At 40.0% G+C, this 17,576-nt stretch overlaps 1 protein-coding gene across 2 annotated transcripts in view; it reads right to left on the bottom strand.

Moving 5' to 3' along the window:
• GAREM1 (GRB2 associated regulator of MAPK1 subtype 1) overlaps positions 1-17,576 on the bottom strand; it is a 200,502-nt gene that overhangs the window by 130,111 nt on the left and 52,815 nt on the right. For both annotated transcript variants that reach the window (XM_066352633.1, XM_066352634.1), the window contains exon 2: positions 803-943. In XM_066352633.1, the coding sequence (XP_066208730.1) occupies positions 803-943 (141 nt within the window). The remainder of the gene's footprint in view (positions 1-802; positions 944-17,576) is intronic.

Genomic DNA, 17,576 nt, shown 5'->3' with positions numbered 1-17,576 from the left:
AGGGGGTCACTTGGTCTGCTGAAGGCCCATGGTCAAGGCACACATGAGAAAGCAATCAATGAACAACTAAGGTGTCGCAACAAAAAACTGATGATTGATGCTTCTCATCTCTCTCTGTTCCTGTCTGTCTGTCCCTGTCTATCCTTCTCTCTGATTCTCTCTCTGTCCCTGTAAAAAAAAAAAAAATTACAGGGCATTGTTGAGGGGAATGGTGTTCAAAGGGGGTTGAGAAGGCAGCTATTATTCCAAATTCACAAAAGCAGTGAGGTCATCTCAGCTGCCTGTGTTCCAAATGCCGCGTCTGCAGAGAGGGGCATGTCCAGGTGCCTGAACTTCCCATTCAATGCTTTTAAAACCAGACCCCATTGCTCATTTGTGGAACGGTATCTTGTGAGATCGTGCCATCAAAGTCGTTCACAAAAGCAACATTCACATTGTGCCCAGGGTTATTCAAGACCCGAGCTCAGAGGTTGGTTACACCTACTGCCTGTCATTCCAAGACGACAGAGGCATTCTTCCTGTTTGTAAAATTTTCATTTAAAAAATATCTAATAAGAAGACACATTTAACTATATGCACTAATTAGAAATGCCTATGACAAAATGAACCTCAGCTTTCAATGATCAATCAAATAATCACATGGAAATGTTTGATTCTCCTTTTTCAATGTCTTTTATACTCTCTAGTTCTATAAACTTTCTAGTTTACAGAAAATTCCTATGTTTTCACTGTGGAGAAAAACATTAGCCCATTCAAGTCCCCTCCCCCTCCCCCTCCTCCTTCTCCATGAGCGGAGTCGTACCTGCGTAGTGCACTGGTATCTCAATCTTCGGCCCGATGACGTAGTGCCCTTCCTCCAAGCTGTGGGCAGTGATGGTGGTCCACTGGCGGCACGAGTGAATCAGAAGGTAGTCGTTCTCCCTCAGCCCTTCGATGCATTCTCCTGGAAAATATAATTTCATATAAGAAACTTAGAATTAGCGTGTGCTTACTCCACACTCTGCAATAAAATTTCAGTAGTTAATACTTGACTGGTGCAGAAGTTGCTAGTTCATTCCAACAGGAGATCAAGTTCAATAATGAATTAGCAATAAAAAAAAGGCATTCCATGCCAAGTTGACAATTTCACTCAAGATTCCATAGAAATGTTTCTCAATTATTTACAAAGAAACTTTCAAATACCTCATTTTATCTAAATAATTATATTTCAATGATTATGAAACAAATATTATGTACTTACATTAGGTAATACTTAGATGCTTTGCATATATATATATTATTGCATGTGGTACATTAACATTGAGGTAGGTATTATGCCTCCCTTTCAGGTAGAAAAAAGATCAGTGTCCAGAATTTAAATAACATGTCTAAACCCACAGATTAAATGTGGAAAAGAGCAGATTCAGGCCTAGATCAGATTGATTCCAAAGCTCATGCTCTTAAACACTACAATATAACTACCAAAAATAAATAATAAGCTTATCTCTCTGTTGAAACAGTACTTAAAAATGTATGCCTCTTTCTCCTTTTAAATTTTGTATGTTTTGCCAGTTCTCTCTGGCTTCCTACCAAACTCCCCAATTAAAATTATCTTCACTTTACCATTTTCTGATGTATCCTTTTAGCATTTGAACCGATGACAAACTACTCCAAAAGTGAAATCCATTCCCTAAAACTTAAAAGATGGTTTTCTAGATGCTGAAATGATCCATCCAATTAATCTTGGTTTAGTGATTTTAAATGTTCAAAGAAAATACCTGAAAAGGCTAATTCCTTTATATAGGAAACCATCAATCAGCCTTTCTTATTGTAGATGTTCATTATATTGCAATAATTAAAAGTTATTGGTGATTTAAGTATATGTTTTGAAATGGCATTTATAGAACCCCCCAAAATTCTAAAAAAGTTTCAGTAATTTTTCAGTAATAACAAAAAAGCAGAGATGGCTGTAATGATCAACTTATCATAACCCTAAAGCCACCAAATCTGTTCCCAAATCAATAACACCGTAATCTTTAATACAGTCCTAATGCAAGAAATATACTATCTTTGTTGCAGGAAATACTAAAAGTTAAAAGCTTTACTTGTGGGGAAGGCGGAGGGAAGAAGCCCACCTAAAAGTGGAGGCCCCTTAGCAGGAGGGGGAGGGTCCTGGTGAAGAAAACACATTTCCAAGCCTGACTCCCCACCTGTATGCTTTGGGAGGGCCAGTATTATAAAGATGCTGTCTGGGGAGGCTAGTGGTATTCAGCAGCCCTTTGCGTCTCTCAAGTACGTTAGGGCAGGAAAGAAAGATCTAGAAGCGCTTCCTGTAATACAGCCCCCTTCAGAGGTCCCCACCAAGAGCAGAGGGTGAGAAGGGCACATCCCCAGCAGTTAGGAGTTCCAAGCATGGGCTTTGAAATCCAGCTGATCTGGTCTGGTCAGCACTGTGTGGTACCAGCTGGCACCTTCTCTTCACCCAGGAGATGGGGCGACAGTCCTTGCTTCACAGAGTGGCTGTACAGCTACTTGGTGGCAGTGATGGGAACTGTGGAACACTAACTCTGTCATATTAGGTTAGGAGTAATGAAGAAACATCAGCTCTTACTTATTTACTCTAAGCTTGTTCTCCCTAAAATTTAATCCTATATATACACACTGTAATTTAGGTCATATCGTCCTTTTATAGGTGCTGAAATGATCTTCAGGAAAGTCAAGAAGCTTACCTGGAGTTGCACAGCTAGTAAGTGGCAGAAACTGACCCAGGATTTCTCTCTTCTTATATGATATATATCTCTCCTGTTCTTCCAACACCACACTGTCCGAGGCCTTGAAGATCACTGAGAGGGCGGTGTTAGAAGAGCGGGAGGAGATGCAGAGATAGAGAGAGAGATCCTGAGTCAGTTTCTGCCACTTACTAGCTGTGCAGCTGTTACCTTGAGAACTACTGACAGCTGGCTGGATAGCTCAGGTGGTGAGTGGCATCCGGGTACGGGAAGGTGGCCAGTTCAATTCCCGGTCAAAGCACATACAGAAAGAGATTGATGTTTCTGTCTCTCTCTCTCCCTTCTTCTCTAAAATCAATCAGTCAATCAATCAAAAAGAAAACCACTGACAATAATCCAAGAAACGGGGAGAAACTGCCCTTTGGCTCCAGTCTCGCTCCTTCACTCAACCAGTATGACAAGCATTGTTCCCAATACTTAAGACACAAATTGGGAAACAAAACAAAGGTCTATGCCCTAGGGCGCTTCCTACCCAACAGGAAGGAGACAGAGAGGGGCTGTTAAGAACGATCAAGTTATGAATTAATTAGAAAGTGAAAGGTACTTTGGGTAAAGGGTCAGACGATCAGAAGAAAGGGGAGCAGTCTACAAGTTTGTCATTTTATCCAGTAAACATGTGTTTATTTATTTTGCCTTTAAAACACAACTTTGAGAAATAATAACAAAGAAAGATAGATATTTAAGGTGTGCAATTTGACAAGCAACACTTATTAAGTATCTTTTATGCACAAAGCAGTGGGTGAGTGGGCAAAAATGAAACGATGACTTTTTTCCCTGCATCCAGGAAGTCAGATTTTTGTGAGATGGATTCACACGGAATTCAGTGTAAGGGAGGACATGAAGAGTGCTACGCCAGAGGAAGAGGATATCTAGAGCAGGGGTCCCCAAACTACGGCCCGCGGGCCGCATGCGGCCCCCTGAGGCCATTTATCTGGCCTCCGCTGCACTTCCAGAAGGGGCACCTCTTTCATTGGTGGTCAGTGAGAGGAGCACATTGACCATCTCATTAGCCAAAAACAGGCCCATAGTTCCCATTGAAATACTGGTCAGTTTGTTGATTTAAATTTATTTGTTCTTTATTTTAAATATTGTATTTGTTCCCGTTTTGTTTTTTTACTTTAAAATAAGATATGTGCAGTGTGCATAGGGATTTGTTCATAGTTTTTTTTTTATAGTCTGGCCCTCCAATGGTCTGAGGGACAGTGAACTGGCCCCCTGTGTAAAAAGTTTGGGGACCCCTGATCTAGAGTGTAGATGGGGACTTGAGCAGAGAAGACCAAGAAAATGTTAACCGGCCCCAGCCAGGTAGTGGCGCAGTGGATAGTGTGTCAGCTGGGGACACTGAGGACCCAGGTCCGAAACCCTGAGGTCGTCAGCTTAAGTGCAGGTTCACCAGCTTGAGCGTGGTGTTGCCAGCTTGAGCGTGGGATCATAGATATGACCCCATGGTCACTGGCTCGAGCCCAAGTTCGCTGGTTTGAGCCAAGGTCACTGGCTCAGCTGGAGCCCTCTTGTCAGGGCTCATATAAGAAAGCAGTCAATGAACAACGAAGGATTGATGCTTCTCATCTCTCTCCCTTCCTGTGTGTCTGTCTCTCTTTCTGTCTTTCTTTCTCTTGCTTAAAAAATAAATGTTGCCAAGAATATAAAACATCAGGGTTGGATTCTTCTCTGACGGATGAGATAGTCTGAGATGAGAGAGAGGCAATGGGGAGCCACTGAAGGGTTTTGGATAAGAGAATGGTGAAAACATTACTTTGGGAAAATTAATCGGGTGGTGCTAGAAAAGATGAATGGGAGAAAGGAGAAACCAGAGCCACGGGGTGTATGCAGGAAACTCGGAGGGAAAACACAGTGCTATTCAGGGAAAAGAGAAAAATGTCGTTTTCTGCAACTAAATTGTTATATCATAAAAACTGTTTTAATCTTATTCCACAGTGGGCTCTAAAGAGGCAGCTAAGAAACAATTGCAGTCAAGTTAATCAAAATGAAATTTTAATGTTAAATCCTACTGCTAGCTGATGTAGTAAACTCTATCAAGAGGATTCAGAATGATTTTCAAAGCCATAAAGTAGTAAGAAATCATGGCCTATTTTTAAGCTTAAGTCTTTTTTTAATTTTTTTAAACAGCTAAACCATGTGCCTGCTTTAGGCAAAAAAAAAAAAAGTTTTATAAAAATTGTCTAGAAATAAAACAATGTAATCCCTTAAAATATCCTAGGGCAGGCCACTAATAGAGAAATTGCATTAAGTGAATTCATAAAGTAAACAATTTTTTTGTGTGATATAATTATCCTGTTGCTTAACTGCTATGTATAACATACTAAACATATATTTAGCTCAATGATGTAGTAACTGGGAGTCTAAAAGAACAGTTTGTTAAATTCCAAAATATAGTAATACTATCCTGAAGTTTCCCCATAACCAGTATGCTTCTGGGATATATTTTTCTTGTCAAATTTGAACTTGACCTCTTCAACATTAAGTCTAACATACCTGTTTAGTTCTAGTGGTTTTTAGTACCACTAGAACTAAAATCTATGAATCCTTCAAAGTAAGTCTATTTAAAAAAAATAGAATCGATTCCAAGTTTTAAAATAACTATTGATTACCTGGACATGCACAGATTCTGCTTGTTTGGCTGTTGGGTTAATATAATCTCCATTTCCGACCTCATCTTGTTACCTTCTCTCAGTCCCCCTCCCTTACATTAGCTGTAACTGTAGGAGTAAATCAACGTTCCACCCCTAGACCATACAGCTTTTCTCTCTCCTTTACATTTTTTTTTAGCGAGACAGAAACAGACAGGAAGAGAAGGAGATGAGAAACATCAACTCTGTAGTTGTGTCACTTTACTTGTTCATTGATTGCTTTCTCATATGTGCCTTGACCCAGAGGTCTCCAGCTGAGCCAAGGACCCCTTGCTCAAGTCAGTGACCTTGGGCTTCAAGCCAGCGACCACAGAGTCATGTCTATGATCCCATAGTCATGTCAGCAAGCTCTCAGCTCAAGCCAGCAACCTCAAGGTTTAGAACCGGGGTTCTCAGCATTCCAGGTCTATACTCTATCCACTGCTCCACCATCTGGTCAGGCTTCTTTACAATCTTATATACCTCTCAAGGATTCACTTCCAAATCCATGTTACCGGCTACTAACTTCTATTCTGAGCTCAGAGTACAGATTTTTATCTTCTACACATTTCTACCTGAATGGCTCCTTGCCATTTATTCAGGCATCACAGATTCTTTCAACTAATACTTCTTGGAGACCAGAAGTAAACCAAGTACCTGCTCTCGTGGAGCTGACCTCTTGGCTGCGTTTTCAATCTCCTATTCTTCACTCTGTAGATTTATGTAAATACTGCTGCTGATAAAACTTTTAAGAATATAGCACCACTCATCTTATTCTTCTGTTCACATCTGCCTTTTTGGTTCTCATTCATACAGAATGAGACCTTAACTCCTTTGCCCAGTACTCAAGGGCCCCTTGATCTAGTTCCAAAGGGTCTAGAGCAGGGGTCTCAAACTCAACTCAGCATGTGGGCCGCAGAGCAAGATCACAGCCGTTCAGCGGGCCGCACTAGGTCTACAAAAGGCAACTGTTACGCAACACTTTTCTCATTGCAGTTGAAAACAAAAAAAAAATCAGTACAACAAGCACAATCGTACATGCAGTTTACTCAGTGTCACAAAACGACCAGAAACTGTAGTTTGCATCACAACTGCTGTTAACTAAGCTAATATCTAGCTAGGATGCTAGAAAAATGAAAAATACAAGTAGGCCCCTAGGCTTACTTAATTTTATCCAAAATATTTTGAACTTCGTGGATTAGTCTGCGAGCCGCACAAAATTGTTCTCAAACTGCGGGCCGCGAGTTCGAGACCCCTGGTCTATACCTTATGTCCTCACACCACACGTTAGACCAACGAACATGTTCTCAGTTCCATATAAACGTTTCACTCTCACACATTTGGCCCTCTCCTCATTCCCTACCGTGGTCCTTACCTGTATCACCCAATCCCTACGTTCCCATTACTTCCCTTACTCAGTCTTAAAAGGCCAGCTCAAATGCCACCTTCCAGGAGTGTCTTCCTGACGTGCATCTTTAACATTATCAATTTAAACTGCACTGATTTTGTAACTTTGCTTCTATTCTAGGATGCATTTATCAATTTCTTTTAGAGCTACACGCGTGAGGAACTTAGACTGACTTTTTAAATGTTTACGTATATTTAAATAACATTTTAATAAAAAATTTAACACTGTGGGAATCAAAAGCAATTTTTTTCCCTTTAAAAACTGTTCTTGTTTATATATTCCTCAAGTGTGAGAAACACGGCTACTGAGGTTAAGGAACAGAGATATTTAAGACCATCAATGCTGCTGGATGAGATCCTCTCTAAACTCCTCCTTGTTCCCAGTAGCTACAGCAATGTGGTGAAACAGCCTGGAGTCACTGCCTCGCAGGTTTGCTTTAAAGGTTTACTATAATACATTTATCTTCTTTTAGAATAGTTTACCCTGGACATTGACTCTCATGTTTTTTATGCTAGGCTATTTTAGCTTTGTGTGAGCTATAATTAAATTCATTACAGTTGAATGTGTGAGCTAGTGCACAACTGGAGTGCTTTTACATATGAATGACTTCATTGTGTCTGAATCAGTCCACATGTTGTGATTTTTGGCAGCTAATAAATTTAAATGTTTTTGATTTTCTACATTTGTGTCTTTTTGTTGTTCTTGGTATTGTATTTCAAATCAGAGTAACAGGCTCAGTCACAAATTTGGGGCTGTATCTCTACAGAAGATACAAGCTTTTAATCTTTTTAACTCCCAGAACACCTGACTTTCCACTTTGTATAGCAATTATGTAATTTCATCATGCCAACTTATTTTTTTACACTTGACCTTAGCCAAAAAGCCGAGAAACGGTGCCAACTTATTTTTTTAAAGTATGCATTTATCCCTGATTTGCTTGGTTTCTTCTCAGCTCATTGGTAGAACCCTTCTCTGGTAGATGCTCATATTTGTTGACTGATTAATAAGGCTCCATTGAAACAGTCTGATTTGTCAATACATGTGTAATGAGAATCAGATTTACTGAACATGGTACTGTTTCTATCTGTTACAGACGTAAACCGTTCCTTTTGTCATAGCTAAATTTATCAACAATGGATAAATTAATAGGTTCTGAAATATCTGTGTTCTACTTCCTACAAATCTAATTTAACAGTGTGCATTGTTTGATTTTTACTGATGTTAAAAGAAAAGCGGGTCAAGTGATAACACTTTATTTGTACTTCCTCATTGTTATGTTAGTTAACATTATGCTGCTTCATGCTGTGTGTGTACCTGACCTGACAATCTTTTCCATGTAGACAGGAATCCTAGTGAGTTCAATACTCAAACCACTGTCTTTCTCTTACAACGTAAACAACTGAAAGCACACCTCCACTCTCAGGGGCTGACTGCCAGGCAGGACTCCTTTTCTCGCTGACTCCCCTTTCCAGCTCCATGGTGCCATGCCACGGAGTTCTAACCAAGGGTGTGTGAGCAGAAATGACATTTCCCACTTCCTGTCCCGGCCTTGCTCATGAAAACTGCCCACAAGCCATCCGCTGTACTCTCTCCTCAGCCAAGGGCTGAATATTGATTCCCAGGAAGACCTTGGAACAAACTGAAGATAGCACAGCTGCCAGCAGTCTGGGCTCCTTAATTAATACATAGTAGAACAAACAGCCTGCCTGTGCCCTGACCACACACTGAGCTGCGATGTGAGAAATACACTTTAACTGGGACATTATGCCAAAGATGTGTTCTAGTTTCCCTTGGTTTCAGAAGGGGTGGACTACGTTAACCAGACACATCTCTGTGCATAACGTTCAACACGCCTGATTATAATGATTCCAAAGGTTTTGTTACGGAGGCTCTTCTTTCCATGGACTCTTCATATGTAACAAACGTACCTTGAATTTGCAAAGGCAGCTAGAACTAAAAATTATTCTCGTTCTTTTAGTTACGTTTCATCCCATAAACTAAGGGATATAATTAAATGCTATTAAATTAGCATCTTCAAACGTTTTCAGTGTATGAGGTCCTAGTTCTTTTCATGTCTCCCAAACAAACAAGAACTATTTACTGAGAGATTATAACATGGCACTACGATAATATTTCTTTGTCCCAAAGAGCCACAATCCAAATGACATGGTGAGTAAAAAAAGGTTATGGGAGGGGATGGAGGCAAAGGAGGTAGAAATGATGTCACAGCAAATGGCTCCAAGACAGTGAAAGAGCAATTATAAAATAATGAAATTAAAATGTTGTCTGTAATCAAAAAGCAATAAGGGCTTCCAAAAAGTATTAGAAGAGGAGGAAGATCCTGAAAGAAACAACTAATAAGCAATTAACTAATTAAAACAGGGAGAAAATTATAAAGCAATTAGAAAGAATATGGTTACAGGGAAACCATTAAAGCACAGGTAATAACTTTAAGTTCAATGGGGTAAAAAGCTCTAGGGATAAGAAAAGGTACTGCTTTTAGCCTAATGGTTGAGGTATTATGAGAAACTGTAGGACTGAAGAGGAAGGATCAGACATAGGTATCAATCAAAAAAAGGTATCTGAAGCCACTTGATGATAAAAGCATTAATATCACATGATGAGAACCACAGAAAGGAAAAGTCACTACAGTCTGCGGATTATGCATCCATCTGACCATTACTAAGAATGAAGACTCAGTAACTAATTCTCATCTCTCCTACTAGTATCTCACTTTGGCCAGGAACCTGCAGCACAGAAATACTTGTGTAACCATGATTAGGAGCTCCTTGTTTTTCTGAAAATTGGTAAGAATTTAAAGGAAGCAACTTAATTCTTTGGAGCAGAATATAGAATAATATGCCAACCTTTTTAAAAAGGATATTTTATTTTTGGAAAAGATTCTGATTAAATGAAGCCAAATATTTGCTGCCATAGCATATTGACTAATCAAAAAGTGACTGCCAGTTCCTTTATTAACCGAAAGTATTAAGTTTAGGATGATGAGACAAGTGCGAAGGAAATATTTAAATCCCCATAGCACCTATCGTTACATTGGGTGCACAAACAACAAGGAGCCCTCTGTCTTCCCTTCTAGATCATCAATTCTTTAGGCCCTACATCATCTCTTTTTCTGCTCTGTCTGCAGTCTATGGGATGCTGAGCACAGGGCAGAGGCACACTAAATCCTTCCCACATGAACAATCTTGGGTATAAGTTGGATAGCATTTACAAATAAGTTTAAGTGTAAGTTAGACATTCAGGTCTTATTCAACATTTAAGGCCCTCAAGGAAAGCAGAGCCTTTAGAAAAAGCTATTATTTTTAAAAGTATTTTCTATTGAGTCCTTCCTACCCTCAAAAAAAAAAAGAATCCACAAATCTACATGGTCTAAAATCACTGCCCTGGCCAATTGGCTCAGTGGTAGAGCATTGGTCCGGCATGTGGATGTCTATCTAGGGTTCGATTCCTAGTCAGGGCACACAGGAAAAGTGGCCTTCTGCTTCTTGGCCTCTCTCCTTTTTCCCTCCTGTAACCATAGCTGACTCAAAGGAGTTGGCCCCAGGCGCTGAGGATGGCCACGTGGCCTCTGCTTCGGTTGCTAAAAAAAAAAAAAAAAAAAAAAAAAAGCTCCATTGCTGAGCAATGGATCAACGGTGGTCCCAGATGGGCAGAGCATCGCTCCCCAGTGGGCTCGTCAGATGGATACTGGTCTGGGCGCATGAGGGAGTGTGTCTCTCTGCCTCCCCTCCCACCACTAAAATTAAAAAAAAATCTCTTTTTTAGATGCATATTCTATTCAAGAGTCCAAGGACTATAATTTTGGATTCTAAGCAAGTGAAAGAGTTATTGTGTTTTTACCTATTATGCTTTACTATGAAATTCCAACAAGAACAGAAAGAAGTAAAGATGAATTCAGACAATAGCAGTAGTGAAGTCAAAGAACTTCATGGTAAAATCTAAGCAAAAAGGAATATATGAAACAAAAGAGAAAGATGTTTTAAAAAGAGAGAGAGATAAGGGATATATTATTACTTCTTTTCAAATGAACCCTTGGACAAAGGGCCTCTTTTTCAATGGTAGATTTACCAGGCACTATCTATCAGCAATTCTTGCTATATGAAACAGGAGTATGCCTACTTAAGTTAAACCTGAAATTTTAGGCTCTGAAATACCAGACTATACCTAATATTTAAAAGATAAGAATTCCATGCCAAGTAATTTTTAGAAAAACAGGTGAGCAACTGCAGTATCAGTATTTCTACAAACATTCAAAATAAAGTAAATCTGCTGGCACAGTGCCTGGCGCATACCATGGAATCACATTACTGGCAGGTGAGAGAAGGGGCAAAGAGTTACATAAGAAAACTACTCCTTGGCAATCCAATAAAAGATAGTATACAGACATTCTTCTCTCGATAGGTCTGATACATCTGGTGTGCCCTCCAGTGTTGGACAGCGAATGTAAGAGGACACTTTTGGTTAATGCGATGTATGCATTTATCACCGTGTGAGATGTTCACACCCTAGAGGCATGCAGAGACCAAGAGCAACTGAGAACCACAGAAGCAGGCGAGCATCGTCTCGGGCTCCTGCAGACGCTGAGCTATGAGAAGGCAGAGCAGGCCAAGCCCAGTGTCCGGGCATATTTCCTGTGAGCTCTCCCTCGCTGCCCCCCAGCTCTCTGCTTCCCCTAATTCAAATGAATAGATGCTGACTCCACACATTAGGTAGGAGGAGGAGTGTGAGATCTCAAAAATGGCCGGAATCGGGCTTGGATTGTGGTTCTAGTATTTATTCACTTATGATGAGGGTAAATTAATTACTTAACCTCTCGGAGCCTCAGTGTTCACACATTTGAAATGATAGTAATACTGTATATCCATCTAAGGTACCATGAAATCTGGAACTCAGAAGATAAAAAAAAATAAAACGATGGTGATCCTAACAGAGTGGCACGCTCAACCTCTCTGACTCCATCTTGTTCAAGCCTGCTTTGCTCCCATGGCCTTCAGGCTAATGGCTTCTGCTTACTCTTGCATACAGACATGCTAATCATTGGAGGAATTCTGCTTGAGTTTTACAAAAAAAAAAACAGCCCCTTACCAGAAAACGCCTCACCAGGAGATAAGGGAAGCATGTACTGCTTATCAAAGACCTGCAGGAAACTCAGGAGCAGACTCCCATCGACTTGCCGCTCAACAGACAGGCACAATCTGCCTCCAACACCTGCTGGCGCCCAGATGTCTGGTCATCAAGCAATAAAATGTACCTTCTTCCAAACTCTGACGTTTTGCGTTTTGGGCTTTGCAAGCACTGGGCACACTAACTTTGGACTGGTAAAAAGTTGGGATAATTGAATGACAAGATGCATAAAGGACTCTGGATAGCGCCACGTATATAAAAAGCTCACAAAAAATAAATATGGCTTTGATTTTATTTTCTTCCCCCATTGGTTCCTTTTCCCTTATTAACCTGGCTCAGATATGCTGTACAGTTTCTTTGTCCAGTGAGAAACTGCTCTACTAATGTGCCCTGATTTGCATTTTATGCTTCACTTCAATTAATAAAATAAAGGAGTGATTTTCACCAGGTACAAAATGTTGTGTTAATTCCAATAATTTTATTTCAGGGAAAAAAAACCGAACCTCAGATCAGATTTACAGAATTTTTCATTTTTAGTTTAAATTTGGTCTAGAGTCATTGCCTTGAACTTTCTTATGTGACAAATAAATCAAAGTACTAAAAAAATACGTTTACAGCTATACAAGTTACATCAAAAGGATCCATCCTTAGAAAAAATACTTAAATCCCATAGTTGATAGTTTTTAGCGTTTTCTCACATTAAGTAGAGATCCAGAAGCTCTGTCTAGCCTTAATGCAAAACGAAACAAGAATCTGAAATAAAGAAACAGACCCACACATATTTGTCCAGTATCAACACACAGAGCCATGGTTTTAATTGTCTCTGTCCACTTAAAGGAGGTATGCAGATACCAAGTATACAGATACCAAAAGACACCTGAAGCTTTTACTTTTCCAGGTTAGTGGCCCTGAAGTCAGAAGCTAAACAACATTTTACCTCTCTGACCTCAAAATACATGCAGTAAAGAAGTTCGACATGAAAGAATATATGGGAAAAAAAAATGTTTATATATCAGATCACCATATTTTAAAGACATGTCTATAAAGATATAGTAGTTCTGAAAAGAAGTACACAGCGTCTCTGATAAATGGGGTACAACTTTTAAAAAGAGAACTGGAAAGCAAAAACCATCCTTTCTTCCTAAAAATGTAAAGAACCCCCCCCCCCCAAATCAAGCAACTAGAAATTCATAGATACTGACTAAAAAATATCATTAACTGAATTGGTACTATGGTTAGTTATATCCCCTACCCAATTATATTCCTTACAGATAAATGTAGGCAAATGCATTAAGAAAAAAAAAATCACGTTGACATTTAATCCTCTGTAAACAGGGCCATTTCCTAAATACATAAGCTGAGACATGGAATATGTAGCTGGAAAAATGTAGTTTCGAGTGTTCTCAAGTGTATTATGTACACGTACGCTTTTTAAAATAAAAAAATCCATTTCAGTGGACCAAAATTATGTTGGCAATTATAGACAAAAGGTCACTATTTGCAAAGCTTAGACTCCTGGTCGGCAAACTGCGGCTTGCAAGCCACATGCTGCTCTTTGGCCCCTTGAATGTGGCTCTTCCACAAAATACCACATGCAGGCATTACCTCGATAAGGAATGTACCTGCTTATATAGGTTAAGTTTAAAAAATTTGGCTCTCAAAAGAAATTTCAATTGTACTGTTGATATTTGGCTCTGTTGACTAATGAGTTTGCTGACCACTGCTTAGATTAAGCTAAATTTAAATAACATTTTAAAGGTTTCACAGACACTGGCAAAGAAGGGGTCACAAAGCCTGGCTCAATAAATGAGAGGGTGTCCCCCACCAAAATGTCAGTGAGTTGCTATGTGACTGTAACCAAATTACTCAGAGTATTCTCAGTTTGCTCTGATAGATATATGTTTGCAATATAGTTAATCATATATAGATACATTTGATTTTCTTTTCAGATGAGGGTAAAACTAATTAAATAAATTTACCTGAATAATGTGGATACATTAAAAATCAATATGCAAAACTTTCTGCCTCATCTCATTCTCCTTTCAGCTCAAATAAATAAATAAATAAACATATACATTATCCACTAGAACAATGTCCAGAATGTTATTGTATTAACTTCATAAAAAGAGAATATTTTTCTTCTATTTCATTCCTTCCTAGCTGCAAAGGAAATACCAGGTAGAAGGTCTAACTAAAGCCAATGAGACGAAAATAGAACAATAGCCATATATAACAGAACTAACAACCTGTGTTCTTTCCCCCAAGTGAGATAGTCGAAATGAGAACCTGTCTCCTTGGAGTACTTAACGGCTTTCCCTGGTGGGACTCTCAGGTCAGCTGCTCTGCATTGCCGGGTGCTAAACACACCCGGCAGCCTACCTCACATGTCCTTCTGTTCTAGGTATCGATCTTGCCTCTGCCAGGGAATAGCCACTCATCGCTCTTTTGCTTGTTTTCTGCATGTGAAATGGGAATAACAGACACACTGTGATGGATAATGTGATAAACATCTTCTGCAGCATGATGTAACATCGTCAAGAATTATATCAGCAAAGTAAAAGGGAACAGAAACCAACATTTGCAAATGACTTTAAGCATGATGATACTTTAACAATATAAACAAGGAGAGATTGAGGCCTTCCTTATCTTCCCCAAGAGAGTGAAACCTAGATCAAGCATCACAGTAAAATAGCGCCAATTAGATTGGGCTCAGAGTTTAAAAAGAGAAATTCAATGCAACAGTTGTTATTAAGAAGACAGATGGGCCTTGGCCAGTTGGCTTAGTGGTAGAACATCGGCCCACCGTGTGGATTCGATTCCCAGTCAGGGCACACAGGAGAGGCATCCACCTGCTTCTCTACCCCTCCCCCTCTCCTTCCTCTCTATCTCTCTCTCTTCCCCTCCTGCAGTGAAGGCTCCACTGGAGCAAAGTTGGCCCAGTGCTGAGGATGGCTCCGTGGCCTCTGCCTCAGGTGTTAGAATGGCTCCAGCTTCAGCGGAGCAACATCCCAGATGGGCAGAGCATTGCCCCCTGGTGGGCATGCCGGGTGGATCCCTGTTGGCGCATGTGGGAGTTTGTCTGACTGCCTTCCCACTTCTAACTTTGGAAAAATGCAAAGAAAAAAAAAGAAGACAGATGGAAAACATACTATAAGCTTGAGAAATGGAAACACTGCAACTCTGAAGACCAATACCAGTATCAGTAAAGAGATATGGAGTGAACAACAGTGTATGTTTTCTACTGCTGCATAACAAATTACCACAAATTTAGCAGCTTAAATGTAGGTCAGAAATTTGGCGTGGCATGGCTGGGTTTTCTGCTTAGGCTGCAATCAAGCTGTTGGCTGCCTGAGTTCTTATGTGGAGCTCAGGGTCCTTTCCTAAACTCATTCTTATTGCTGGCAGGATTCCGCTGAAGTGGTAAAACTGAAGTCCTTGTTTTCTTGCTGTCTGCAGACTAGAGACTACTGTCTAAAGGCCGCTTTCAGGGTCTTGCCCTGGGGCCCCCAGCTTATCTTGTTGACAGGGAACCTGCCTCATGTTGAATCCCTCTCATGCTCTATCTCTGACCTCTTCCTCCGTGACTGCCCAGAGAAAAGTTGACTTTAAAGGGCTTGTCTGATTAAGTGGAGCTCATCAAGATAATTTCCCTATCATAAAATCAGCTGATTAGGGACCTTAATTACATGTGCAATACCCCCTTTGCCATGTAATGTAACAATCTGGTATAACACACCAGCAGATGGAGATCAAAGGGGCCATCTCAGCATTCCACACACACACACACACCACCACCACCACCATCACCACCACTGCCACCGCTGCCGCCACCACCACCGCCACCATCACCAGGCAATAATGAGAAGGAAGCCAGTTACTGTAGAATAAAGCAGATACAGAGTTTGAGTCAAGTACATATTATGCATTAATTTTGTGCTTATATAGTAACTTTCAAAGATCCCTTATATTCAATATATACAGCAATTAAAACCAATTTATGCTTTGAAATATTAGGACATAGTAACAGTTATTACCTTGCCCAAGGTGAATGCAAGAGCCAAGTAAGAGTGCAACCCTGCTTTATTTTTAACACCTCAAGTCGGCCAAAAGAACATAGTTTGCTTAGACTCTGGAGACAAATAAAATCTTATAATCAGATAAATTTGAGAAATGAATGCAGGCAAAATATATTAGTCTGTATTTAAGAATAAAGTTTTAAATAATTTCCATAAAATTCACTTGACTTTTTAAAGTTAATCGAATATAATTATTACTGCTTTAAACAGTTACAAAATTATTACTCTCTACATTTGATGCGCAGGTCAAGGTCTCAAGACTTTGTTGCTATACCCTCTTGTATTTTTGTAGGTCAAGGTCTCAAGACTTTGTTGCTATACCCTCTTGTATTTTTGTAGGTCAAGGTCTCAAGATTTTGTTGCTATACCCTCTTGTATTTTTGTAGGTCAAGGTCTCGAGACTTTGTTGCTATACCCTCTTGTATTTTTGTAGGTCAAGGTCTCGAGACTTTGTTGCTATACCCTCTTGTATTTTTGTAGGTCAAGGTCTCGAGACTTTGTTGCTATACCCTCTTGTATTTTTGTAGGTCAAGGTCTCAAGACTTTGTTGCTATACCCTCTTGTATTTTGTAACCCTAGATTAGAGGGGGAAGGAAGAGAGGACGCTCTTTTTATGAAAAGGAAAGTCACTGGCATGGGGGAAATGAGCTCTAGCATTTAAGTTCTATGCATCTCTACCTCTTGGATGTGTCCTGCTGAGCCCTCTGCTCTTTGGTTTTCGTTTTCCTGACCCTAAACTCCATCCTGGCTGGGATGAACCCACCAGTTTGCTCATCCATTCCAAGGACCAGCAGGGGACCACGACTTCTGGGAGGTTTGTGAAGAATGGAATCCAAAGCTGGATGCAAGGGAGCTTCATCGTACTTAAAATTGCACTGGTTTCATAAACATGAACAGTATGTGCTGTGGAGCTGTGTTTATTACAGAGAATCCACAACCATGGGATTCCTTAGACTATTTCCATTTACACTGATGCTGAAGTTGTCTCCTTAGTATTTGTGACGCATGTAATCTAGGTAGAGAAATATTTATAAGTACTTCTGGGAAAATACAGAAAGGGTGTAAAGAAATGTTCTACCCAGTGTCCTTCAGACAGAGGGCAATTATGGAAGGGTCACTATATTCAGTTTTACCATTTCATTAGCTTGTTCTAATAGCAGTTGTACTTAGAGTTCTACTTAAGTACCAAGCACAAGTCCATCCTGAGATCCTGGTCAGCATATCTAATTCCTTCTGGATATCACCAACTGAACTCTCCACGAGAACTTACTACCTTTCCTCCAAACGTCCCTACCTACTCCTCCTGTCTCAGTGAGTGGCAGCCCCACCCTCCCAGTCAACCAAGCAGTCATTGTCAATGGCTCTTCTTCCCTCATTACCTACATCTACCTCCTCACCACAGCTTACACATGCCTACTGATTACAAAGACAACAGAATGTAGTTATTAAGAGTGTAGACTCCAGAAATGAGTCTCAGTTCACATACCCAAACTGCTAAATACTGGCTTTAAACCTCAGTACACTATTTAATGTCTCTGTGCCTTAGTTC

The sequence above is a fragment of the Saccopteryx leptura genome, chromosome 11 (assembly GCF_036850995.1).
Source record: "Saccopteryx leptura isolate mSacLep1 chromosome 11, mSacLep1_pri_phased_curated, whole genome shotgun sequence".
Taxonomy (NCBI): domain Eukaryota; kingdom Metazoa; phylum Chordata; class Mammalia; order Chiroptera; family Emballonuridae; genus Saccopteryx; species Saccopteryx leptura.
This window is presented reverse-complemented; position numbering and strand designations above follow the sequence as displayed.